Source organism: Eulemur rufifrons, chromosome 3 (genome assembly GCF_041146395.1).
Source record: "Eulemur rufifrons isolate Redbay chromosome 3, OSU_ERuf_1, whole genome shotgun sequence".
NCBI lineage: Eukaryota > Metazoa > Chordata > Mammalia > Primates > Lemuridae > Eulemur > Eulemur rufifrons.
The window spans coordinates 62,736,022-62,748,264 of NC_090985.1; the positions used below are offsets into that span (position 1 = coordinate 62,736,022).

The window sequence follows — 12,243 nt, forward strand, 5'->3', positions numbered from 1 at the left end:
ACCTTTGCGTTGTTCTGTTGAGTTGGTCCAATGCCCCAGAAGAGGGCCTCCCAGCCCCATACCCAGAGGGTAAAGGACAGGCTGCCTATGTACTGGGAGCTGACTGGGAGAAACCGGGGATAGCTCCACATTGAATAACTCTTAATCTACAAATTTATCTCTCCCATCTGTTCCCGAAATACCCCAGTCCAAAGGCCCTGTGTTTTGTCCTCTCCAGATACCAAACTTCCAGTTTTCCACTGAGATCGGGGAGCATGAGTCCCTTTGCTGCATGACGGAGGAAAGGAATCAGAGATCTATGTGCTACTTAAACAGACTTCCAACCAATTGTTCTGAGTTTAGAACCACTGTCACCCTCTACTTGGTGCCACCAATTCCTGGGCCCCCACGGATTCTGCTGTGTTCACTGGGCTGCTTCCTAGCTGTGCCCACTGCTGGCTAACTTGGCCTTCTCAAGTTGGCCAAGCCTGTTACTATTAATAGTAGCCCATCTGCTTCCCAGCTTTCAAAATGCTGTGGCTTTTTTCTCCTTTACTGCTTTGTTTGCCCTTGTGAGTTTATGCCCCAATCCTTTATTGTCAGTTTAGTCAGGTACTGGAAGGTAGTTGTGCTAAATCTGCCATCTTTACCAAAGGCGTATATTTAATTCTTAAATTTTTGTTGTACAGCACTTTCCCATGTTATGTATAACACATGGTGTTACAATCATTATTGCTCATGTTTACATTTCTCTCGTTAGATTCTTGGCCGCCTAAGGATAGGGGACCAAGTCTTTCTCATCTCTGTGTCCCAAGAACATGGTGTGTGCAAATGCCTAATGGAGGTTTTCATGTGCTAAGGCCTATACTTGAGCCCACATATATAACATGGCCTCATCTCCTCACCTGGGAAGACCCATTTAGGCCTTTAGCCCTTCTCCTCCAGTCCATTTGCTTTTCTACTGGATAGCTGGATAAGAGTTAGGACAGATGATACACTGGCCAAAAACCTGAGGTGTTTCCAGCTGGGACTGGGCATCAGCTAGGCAAGGCCTCAATTCTAGAATGGGGTTTTATGATACAAGGAGACAGCACAGCAAAGGCCTGGAAGAGAGCCAACTCCCTGGTCCCTATTCCAGCTCCATTACTTTCTAACAGTGTGACCTCAAGCAAGTTACTTAATCTCTCTGTGCCTCAGGTTTTCTCATATGAAAAATGGAAATAATAATATCTATCCTTTCAAGGTTGTTATAAGGATTGGAATAGTGCCTGACACAAAGTAAGTGCTTCACAGATTTTAGTCACAAGTACTGCTACCTTTAAGTGGAAAAACAACATCCTCATCTCAGCACAAGGTGGTTTCCAAAGTTAAGAATGATGCTATTCTACTTTTTCACAGAAGTGATCTGCCCATAGCTAGAACCACAGCAGAAGCAACAGGGGCCAAGTTTAAGCCTCAGTGTGATCTATTTGATTAGGGGGTTTAGGATTTCAGATGACCCGCTCCAACCCTCTTTTGCCTGCATGGAAAGAAAAACGCAGGGTAGGACCGTGTACCTGTTTTAAATTAAACTGAAGGGAAATTTTGGCAGAAGTCAACAAAATGACTTGGACAACCTCTATAGATCCCTAACAACTTTTGGATGCTAAGACCTGTGAAATGGGGACAAAAAAAGCACCCATATTTATTACTTCCTGGGACATTTTGAAGATGACAGTTACAAAGCACTTTTGAGGTGCTAAAAAGAAAAAAGAGGTGCCATGAGTGAAAGATATTTATAGAGTTGTGGGCTACGGAGAACAACTTTTTTCACACTCATTCTGCGTGTGTGATATATATCACTCTCCCAAGAATAACTAGAGTTATTTTTACATTAGGATTGCATTGTAAGCTCATCGTTACTAGGTCAGCCAGCACCTCTTGTGTTTGTCAGACTTACTGTTTTCCAACTTAAAACATTCATTTTTATATGACTAGATCTCAACCAAAGACACAATTGATTTTCATTTGTTCTGGGTTATTCTGAAGCCCAGGAAAATCTGATTGTCAGAAAAATCTACATTCAGCATAACTTTTACCATCTGTTGAATCTACAAAAACCCTAAGCAAGAAAGAGGTCTGAATAAGACTTCCCTAGCATGCTGCTAGCCACAAATTCCTGACTTGCCCATAAATGTGGACAAGCTCTTCCTTTTTTCTCAGCTTCTTCGGGGCTGTTTCTAGCACAGGTAGATTGCAAATGTGGCTAGAATCCTTCATGCCTCCGCAATGTGACTTTATAGCTCCTTCCATTAAGAGGTGGAGTCCCTCTGACTTGCTTTGACCAATGAAATGTGGTAGAAGTGATGCTGTGCCAACTTCTAAGCCTTGGCTGCAAGAGGCTTTGCACACTTTTACTGGCTGTCTTGGGATCTGCGCCTTCTGCCTGTGAACAAATGGCTGGCCTACTGGAGGATGAGAGACCATGTAGACCAGAGCCAAGGCTGCTCAGCTGCCCCAGAGATATGAGAGCCCAAAAGCTGCCTACCCAGCCTGAAGCTGACCGCTGACATGTGAAGGAGCCCGGCCTAAATTGCCAACCTACAGAACAATGAGTTAAATGAATGACTGCTGCTTGACACCACTAAGTTTTGGGGTGGTTTGTTATGCAGCATTACAGAGGTAATAGATAACTAATATACCAAGGCCACTGAGGATGTCACTATGCAATCGTTTTAGTTGGCTGGCTGCTACATTTCCCGTCCTACTTTTGAGCAACACACTGGGAATAAAAAAGTGTAGACTCTTGGTCTCATCTATAATCTTTAACATAGGGTAGGTGGTTTTATGAAACCAGTGTCTGAGGGATTTAAGGATGGTGTCCATGACATCTCCCTGAAAGTCTTAATAATATAATTGACACATCACTCTAAGAGCTTTAGATGCGACAACTCCTTTGAGTCCTCGCAACAGCCCTGTGTGGTAAGGACTAGTATTACTTTCCATTTTACAAATTAGGAAACTGAGGCTCAACACAGTCAAATTCCCAAGATCTCACAGCGTAAGTAGTAGAGGGCCAGAATTCCCACCCAGGCACTTTGACTCCAAAGATCACACTCCCAGCCACTGTGCATCCTGCCTGTCTCCTTGAAGTAAGCACAGCAAAACACGTGCGTAAAACGGAGTCCAGTGTTTAGAAGCCGCCGGCCTCACCTGAGCCAGACGCAGAAGCATAGTCGTCATCGTCAATAGGATACACTCCCGAAGCGTCTTCAATGGAGCTGTTGTCAAGGTACATGTCTTTATCAGACGTCAGCTCTGCTCTCTGAGAGAGGAAAAAACAACGGATTCAGGATGGTAAGAGATTAACAAGCATGCTTATTTATCTTACTGTTCAGGTTTACACCGCGGCGACTAGAATTGACCATAGTTATCCTCAGGACACCCTGACGACTTGCATTAAATCAAGGGCTGACCACAGAATAATGCCACCGAGGGAAGCCTATGCAGCTTAAACCAGTGGAATGAAGACAGCTTGGAGATCTAAGAACCTATCTTGAGCTTATTTCGTTACATTCCACTAAACTCGTTTCAGCTGTCCCAATGCTGTTATAAGCCATCGTAGGTATTCTCTTTGTCACAAGGTCACTCTGTTACTAGAAAGGCCACAAAACACTTAAGACTTTCTTGGGGATACATACAAAGATATTACAGCGCTTAGGTTAAAAAATCACCCAGGGATCCATCCAGGCCCAGTGAATGCTTGCAGGCCTGGCTGGGCTCAGAGCTTTATTGCTACAGACAGTGCTGCCTGGTCCCCCAGCCACGCAGAGCTCTGTGCCACAGCCCAGGTTCGTGCTGGTGCCAGACCCGGTGCCCCATGAGAAGCATTGCCCGTGAGGCTCCCCCGACGTGGGTGAAAGCCACGGCGTGCCTGCTTCTAGGGCTCACTGGCTTAGCAGAGCCTTAATGACAAATACAGATAAACCCACATGAGCACATTCTTTTTATATTACTGGCACTTGGTAACAGCAAATCACACGCTTAATATGGAGAGGGATCAGTCACTAAGTATACCAGTTCCACAGCTTCTTAGCTCTTCAATAAGAGTTTAGTATTAAAATTCAACCTAATCCTGCCAAAAGAGGAACTCGCATGAACTGGAGACAGAGTAGAGATATAAGTTTTGAAAAAATGCTTTTAGTAAATTGATATTTTACCACCAGTATCTCCCAAAAGCCCAGAAACAAATAAAGTAGACGGGCAGCTTCTAAACGATGCTTGTGTTTGGAAACAGGCGACATTCATTATTGTCCTATTTTTAAAAATCAAATTGAATGTTGGTTCCTAACAGAAATCATAAAACATGTTTCCCTTACTTTGTTGGCTTTCATTAAATTTCCTCCTAAAATAAAACTTTCTGTTCCAGCAGTCACTGTGATTGGAACCTTCCTCAGAGGACAGACAGGTCCCACCTCCATAACAGTACCACTTTATTTTCTCAAGTTTCAGCCCACATTCTCCACCAGGCCCTCGTGCCAACTGACAGAAAAGTATGGGAATCTATTTCGCCTGAGCTATCACACCAGCAGATTCTGAGCACTGAAACCTTAGAGACTGGTGTTCCAGTGGCCTGGCTTACCGGCATCGGGAGACTACCCCAAGCCCAGAGTGTGCTGGAACTTTTCTGCTAGAACGGTCAGAGCTTAACTCTGCAATCTGAGGCCATCATGCATTACTCTGGTTCGACCATTCCAGACCGTAATTCCCAAAGCTTGCAGACCGTGTCAGGAGCCCCTCGTTCCACAGCTCTGTCATCATCTGAGCCCTATTAGACTCTCAGCTTCTCTGAGGGGGGAGCCTCTCTCTCCTAATCACAGTGGTTGGCACATAGTAGGTGCTCAGTAAACACCACTTGGATTGAACCACTGTTTGTGCTCCCACCTAAAAGCCATTCTTAGTCCTGCTTGTACTGAAGTTTGTCCTGTTAACTTCATCTGGAGGACCCTCTGGTTTCCTCTCTCAAATCCTGCCTACTATGAAACAGGCTGACTTCTCCAGCTCCTATGTTCCCTAGTTATAAACCGTACTATGTTAGGATTCTGTAGAACAGTTAAAGACAAGCTCCCGTGGAAAATTGTTTCATGTATTAATATATTTGTCTTGCCCCTCTGCAGAGTACAACTCATTGAAGGCAGGTCTCAAATGACCTGTGTGTGCTCTCTGCTCTCTCAAAGTGCGTGGGTACTCAATAAATATTTGTTGACTGAGATTACTTAAAGCAAATTGGCCTTGGACTCTGGTTTCACAGTTAACACATGTGACAAGGCCTCCAGGATTCCTATAGTTAAAATCTCACAATTTTAAGCCTGAGAGATCATCTGCTCCGAACTTCTCATACCTTGTGCTATATCTACTTAAGCAACCTAGAGTCTTCAGAGTAAGCAATAGATTCCCTTTACGTATTAGAAACTTGTCTCCCTTTTCTTAAGATTGAATGGCATTCCTTTTCCTTTTGGCTCTGTCAAAGAAGTTTGATGCGGCAAGGGTAATACTGAGCTATTTAATCCCCATGTGTAAACTGAACTTCTAATTCATTCGATTAACCCAGTTGTCTGAACTGACACATCTGCCACACCAACAGGCAGAGGGGCCAAAAATGTCTCCCAGACAACTGGAGCCACCTCACTGTTCGGCCACACTGGGCAGCCTCAGAAGCTGCCTGACTTCCCCGGGACAACCGGCTCCTTAGACAAACCGTCAGATGTGTTGCTGCAAGACTCGGGGTGGAGGTCAGCGCATGTCTAGAGAAGCCAGGTTACCCTCAGCCACCCGTGGTTTCAGGGCTCCAGGTGGTCCTGGGGAAGACTGGAGGTGCAATGTGTCTGAAGGCGGCTGAAAGTCTATGTTTCTCTGTCAGCCAGTGTGCTGCCAATGACTTTGACATCATACTGAAAGCTTTCTCCCACTCTGATTTCAGGGCTATCAAGAACATAAGAGAAACTACCAAAATTCTTCCTTCCAATTTAATAAGCTGGGCCCTTTTCACTCTGTAGCACATAATGCTCAAAAAATATCTCCATTGTATTTCCCTGGGAAAAAAACACCTTTTCAAACATGACAAATGCCTTTTATGAAGATTCCACGCTCTGTGCTGAAAGGACTTTTGCAGTTAACGTGTTTGGAGAGGAAAACGGATTATGCACCGACGTTCCCTTGGAACAAGACGATGTGCACCTCTTGACAGCCATGAAAAGGGAATGACTCAAAACTATTGATTTTATACCTGGTCAAATGTGACTCACCGAGCAGAAAACCCTGGGACACGCTCTGCACACTCGCCTGCTCCATGGGGCAGAGCCACTGACAAAAGTAAACTGGAGGGAAACGCACAGAGGCACACAGCAGAGGTCCAAAGCCGCAGCCCGAGTGCAGGGTTTCATAACGCAGTGTTTGGTTTGGGAACGACACTGCTGCGAGGCAGTGCCAACACTGTTAGCTAACACGGTCCAGAGTACGGGCTGGAAGAAAAACAAAACTGGTCTTTCAGACCTTTCCCTCTGGCTGATGCAAGACGTGAATGCAGGAGAGCGAAGGGAAGCTGTGGAAAGCAACAAGGTACAATGAAGAGGAAAACCTGCCACAGAGATAGAAGGTTCTACTTAATGCCACGTTCAGCCAGGGAAACTGAAGCACTACATTGCCTCCACAGAGTAAAGTTCCAGAGGAGAATGCACATCTGGCTCAGTTTTCTGTACCCACAATACCTAGAAGGAAGGCAAGATACGTATTTGTCTCCAACTCCATCCCTCCTTCTCTAGGCCTCCTAGGTCAGCAACCTCATCATATTGGGCCTAGACCATTACTAAGGCCTCCTGAATTGGTCACTGCCCAGGTCTTTGTCTTTGAAGCCATTCTCTGCAAAGGGACCATTCTGAAACACAATCATATCACTACCCTGCTAAAAACCCTTTACTGGTGCCTTGTCACCTATAGGATGACATAAAAATTCCTCTGCTTGGAAGGAAGTTCTTTTACCATATGGCCTCACCTGCAGTTCCAGCGTCAGCTGCTGCTGCTTGCTCCACCCAAACCCTAGGCTCCAAGACAAAAAGCATCACGAAGAGCCATGGTGATAGCAATTTCCTTCATATAAAACTCCTAAGAGGAAATAAACTCCTTTAAGGATGGAAAATCGAGGAAAGTAATGGTGATCAGGATCTTCCATACTTGGAAGATGATAAGAACTAGATTTTGATACAATGATTCAGCTCAAACTTATGATATTTGTAATAAAAATGACAAGGGAAAATGTTGTTTGATGCATAAAAGATCAAGTGTACCAGTCTTGGTTTTTAGTGAGAAACATCGCCAACCTATCCATTTTCTCAGCAAAGACAATTTGTGTGACAGCAACTGGACAAATCGACTTTGTTGATTTTTCTTGTGGAGGTAAAGCCTGCACTGAACAAATACCACGTTTCAAACTGCCGGTGTAGAAATCTGTTATTTAGAAATCCAAGGCCTTCCTGGAAAGATACAGCCTTACCCACAGAGTGAATGTCCTCCAAATGCTGTAAACTAGTGCAACTGACACAGTGATCATCGAAGTAATTAAAACTCAAAGCAATAGGTGTTCAAACTTTATGGTTTAAACTTGGGTTAACAAAATCAGAAAGGAGAAGACCTAATCATTTATGGATACCCCAGACTCCCAGACCTAACTTTCAGAAAATTAGCCTTTGAACATAAAAATAAAATATCCATGTGGCCTAATAATACATTTCTGTACCACATCAGAAACAACAAACACCTAGATGATGCCTCTTAGTTTTAGGATAAAGGCACATCCAGCCCTAATTTAGACTCAAATGTATATTAACTTTTATGGTGATTACAAAGTACCAAACAGGCTGTAACTTTAGCTTATCTTTCCATAGGTGACTTAGTAAACTATTTTATTACTAGCTAACACACATTGTAAGGGAAATAGTAATTAGCTAAAAATCTCTCTTCACCCACACAATCATTCAGAGATGACATACTTGTGGGTAAGGTGAACTTGCCAATTCTGGCTTAGGTATGGCCCAAAGGAATATGCAATTTTAGAGTCTGACAGGACATTATAGGCACCAAGATCATCTATTTATTTCAAAAACGAAGAAACAGACCACCATGGCAAAGTAGCTCAAAATCATCTGGTCCAGCTGGTGGCCCAAGTGGAACCCACAGCTCTTGACACCTAGTTCTGGGCTCTTTCTGCTGCACCGTAGTGCCCCACAGCATGAGTGACATCAGACCATTCAGCCTCGGGTTCAAAAGGATTAGCTGTAGCAAACTGTTAAGTGCTTATTATGTACCAGGCATTTTGTGCTAAGCATTTTATAAGCATTGGCTCATCTAATCATCTTGACAATCTCCAGTACAGACCAAAGAACTGACGCTTGCTTGCAGTCAGACAGCTCAGAAGTGTTGAGTCTGGGCTTCAAAGTGTGTACCACTGACAATGTTCAACGTGCTGCGTCTGCCTCCTCCCCGCTCTGTTCCTGTGATTCACACATAATCATAACAAAGGCCCCGAAAAGAACTGCAATAAAGAACCATGTTGAAACCGTGCTTAATCCAGTGGTTTCAAACTTTGACCATGGAAATTCTTCCCCCAGAATATCTACTTCACATCATTCAGACCTAGCATTCTTGGCATAATAGATGGGGGAAAAAAATCACATCAACAGTTTAGAGTTCTGGTTTAACAGTTTCTTCTCTGTATCACGTCCTGCAAATTTCTTACATGGAGGATACCTAGAGCCATGTACACCAATTGCCTGCCATTCATTAATTTTTAGTAATACTTTCATCTCTTGCAAGCAGGTGCCCCGTCCAAACTACAAATGTAACAGACAGAAAGAGGCCTATATTTATTGTTAGAAAAAGATATCGCTGTCCTTAAATATGTTAGATACGGCTGAGTTATATGCACATACTGTTGTCTTTACAAACATGTTTTTTTAAATTTATTTGTTCTATAGAATTTGACAACATATACAAGCACTTATTTTAAGGGTACGTTTATAGAGAGCTATCTGGTACCTAATAACTTCCCAGGCTTGTCTTACTATCCTGTATATACTACATACAGACCATCCGTGGAAAAAAGGTGAGGTCACACACCAAAGAAAATTCCTAAATACCCCTACTTATGAAATTCTTAAGAAAGGTCTTTAGTTCAGAACTGCCTCAAACATCTATTATAGTCCTTAATTAGTTATATAGAAAGTTAATGTCCTTTAAAAAATACTTCAACATATTCCACAACGTGAGGAATAAATGATTTACTCATGTATATTAGGAAAATAAACCCACTTCTGAAAAATAAAAATCAGGTTATAAATGTAGAATCACATTTGGGTATGAAGTGTGAACCACAAGAATGATTAGGCTGGTCATAAGAATGTCAAATCGTAGGCAACTTTGGAGAAATTTCACGAGCTCCATGAAGCTTTTGAAATGACCCAAGGCCTGGGAGATGACAGAATTCCTACTGTATTTATTTATAGTCCTTCGGGTCTGAACTGACCACTGATGCTGGGTTTTCCTGTTGGATGCCTCCTACAGAATGAGGGGTCTTATCTTACCATTTAGAAGGTGTGTTCCTTGAAGAGGTCCAAGAACCAGGACCAGGCCTAGCACTTTCTGCATCCTCTCCTTTGCCTACCATTGTTCTCTTGGAACCCGTATATGGCAAAGGCTCAGCAAAGAGTGGAAGAAGTCAAATTTTTCTGATGGGCTGAATCCCAGCTTTAAGCCATTTGGTGAAAGGAAATAACCATGCCTTTTAAAGAAGTTACCCGATTACCCTAATATCTGGGAGAAATAGATCAACATTCTCTTACCTGATTTTTTTTTTTTTTTTTTAAAGGGACAAGCTAGAATTTGGCCTTATTGTGAGGAGGACTGCCAGGAAAGGTGTGACCTTGGAAGAAATCCCGGGCTCATTAAGGATGCTCCAAGGAGCCAGGCACAGCACCAGTCTTTGCAGAACACATTTAAATAGCACAAATGTGTTTTAAAAAGTAACACTGAGTTAGTATACTTAACTGTAGAAATTCTCCTTTGTTTTAAAACAAAAAAAACTAAATTTGGTTCAAAGCAGTTAGATTTCCCAAGCAAACGGAGCTCAAATAAAATCTTCATTGAATAAACTGCTCAGTGCAATAATCAGCAGTGACCCTCCTCACCCCAAAAAATCTTTCTAGAGGATTATTTGGATCATCTAAACCTGTATTTATAATATAATCAATATTTTCCGAAAAGGTGCCTCACTGTATGTAGGTTGGTGCATGTGTTGCTACAATGTGACTTTTCTTCCTAACGTGTTTATTGATTCTACAGAAGAATACCTGGCTCAGTAAGTGGTTTGTTGGGTAAATTTAAAACAGCATCTCAGATATGATCCAGAAAGACCTTGTATGCTTATTTAACTGAATGGCGTACCCTTCCTCTGCTCCCAAACATTACAGCACACAAAACAGGATGCAAGTCCCCCATCTCGTTTCTCTTTAATCTAGAGCTTGGTACCAAGGAGCAGCCTGAGCACACACACTCATTGAGATAACGCTCATCCCCCAACCATCCCATCACCAGCAGGTCACTCTACAAACCCCCGTGATCCGGTGCTTACTGCCACCACCTCATGATGAAGAGCTCTTAACCGAATAAAACCAGCTGAAAGAAATCTAAACCTCTGCACCCAAATTCTTGACACATTTCATACTTTGTATCCTGGAATAATTACAGAGACAACTAATTAAAAGCAAAACATCCACCTGGAGAGAATTTTCACTTTATGTCCTTTCGTAACTTGAATTTCGAAACACTTGCATTACAAAATTCAATCGATATGTTCTTTAAAAAAATATCCTTGCTGAAATTGGTTTATTGCTCACACTAAACAAAAAGTCTTCCTCCTCAGCAACAAGGAAAAAGGCAACCAGGAGGAAAGAAAAACAAAAAGCAAAAGAACACACTGACAATTCCTACTTCTGTTTTTAGTAATGGGTTCAGATTCCTGATCCATAGAGAGAAAATGAAACAACCTTTGCCTTGAATTAAATTTTTTGGCAACAAAAATAGGGATCTACCAAGCAATGTATACTAAAACAACGCCTGGGACTTTGAGTGGGATTATGTTGAATATGCATGACACACAAAAGGAAAATGTTCATTACTTACAGATGTGCTCCACATTGTGCTTTTTTCCTTTTTTGGAATATCAAACAGAGGGAAGCAAGAGGTTTGCAGCCATGTTATTATAAGCACGGCTGCCTCTCCCCCTCCCAAACTAGAATATTTCAGTATTTATTTTGCTATCCATATGACCACAGTTTAGACTAGAGTAAAAATAGAAGCCGTGTGAGCCTAACCTGAAAAGTTCTAAGTGCTGGAGAGGGTCAATATTAATAAATTCTAACTGAAGTAATGAGATGCTGTTTCCTGGTGGAGTTTGGCAGGAGAAGGGGGGGAAAAGATATTTGGAATTTATTTCTTATTCAGAAATGTTTTGTAAAAACTACCATAATGGAACAGACTCCAAGTCAAGCACAGGAAGCCAGCAGGCTCTTGTTTAGATTTAATAATTCACTTTAAGAGTTTTTCAACTGCTACAATTTTTTTAGGCCCCAAGGCATAACCACATATATTCTCCACCCTACACAGGGGCTGACAGAATGCTACAGGAAGCTTATGGGACAGGAAAATGGGAAAGACCTTGGGTCCAAAGGGCAGACCATACCTTCCAGGCTCCAGCTGATGTTGGAGAAAGAACCTGAGTGCTGAGGCTTGCCATAGTCAATGGCTGGAATTTCCAACTGAACCTGTAGTTCAGAGGTCTAAGCTAGAACTGAGTTTCAGTGTCACTCTGCTTCTGGTCTGTAAAGAGAAGCTTTCACTATTTACAAGATGCCAACTAAAAGAAATTGGCACAGAACCTTTGGAAAATCACATTGCCTATGTGCTTTAAGAAGTTATGAAATCTTTTATGTGATTTGACCAGATATTTATTCTCCCAGGAATTATGCTAAGGAAAGATTCTAAAAACAAGTAAAGTTGGGGTGATTACAACTGCATTAAAGCAAAATCACTGAGGCAACCTAAATACCAACTATGGTGGGGTGGCTATGTCTGATACCTAACACATTTTCTCAACAAAACATTAAAAATCATATACCAACAGCAATAAGGAAAATGTTTATGACAACACATTAAATGTGAAAAGCATACACTTTA

General features: G+C 42.3%; 1 protein-coding gene across 1 annotated transcript in view; it reads right to left on the reverse strand.

Moving 5' to 3' along the window:
- The window catches only part of SDC2 (syndecan 2), a 100,834-nt gene that overhangs the window by 10,890 nt on the left and 77,701 nt on the right, over positions 1-12,243 (reverse strand). Inside the window, exon 2 of the mRNA XM_069465476.1 lies at positions 3,172-3,283. Coding sequence (XP_069321577.1) covers positions 3,172-3,283 — 112 coding nt within the window. The remainder of the gene's footprint in view (positions 1-3,171; positions 3,284-12,243) is intronic.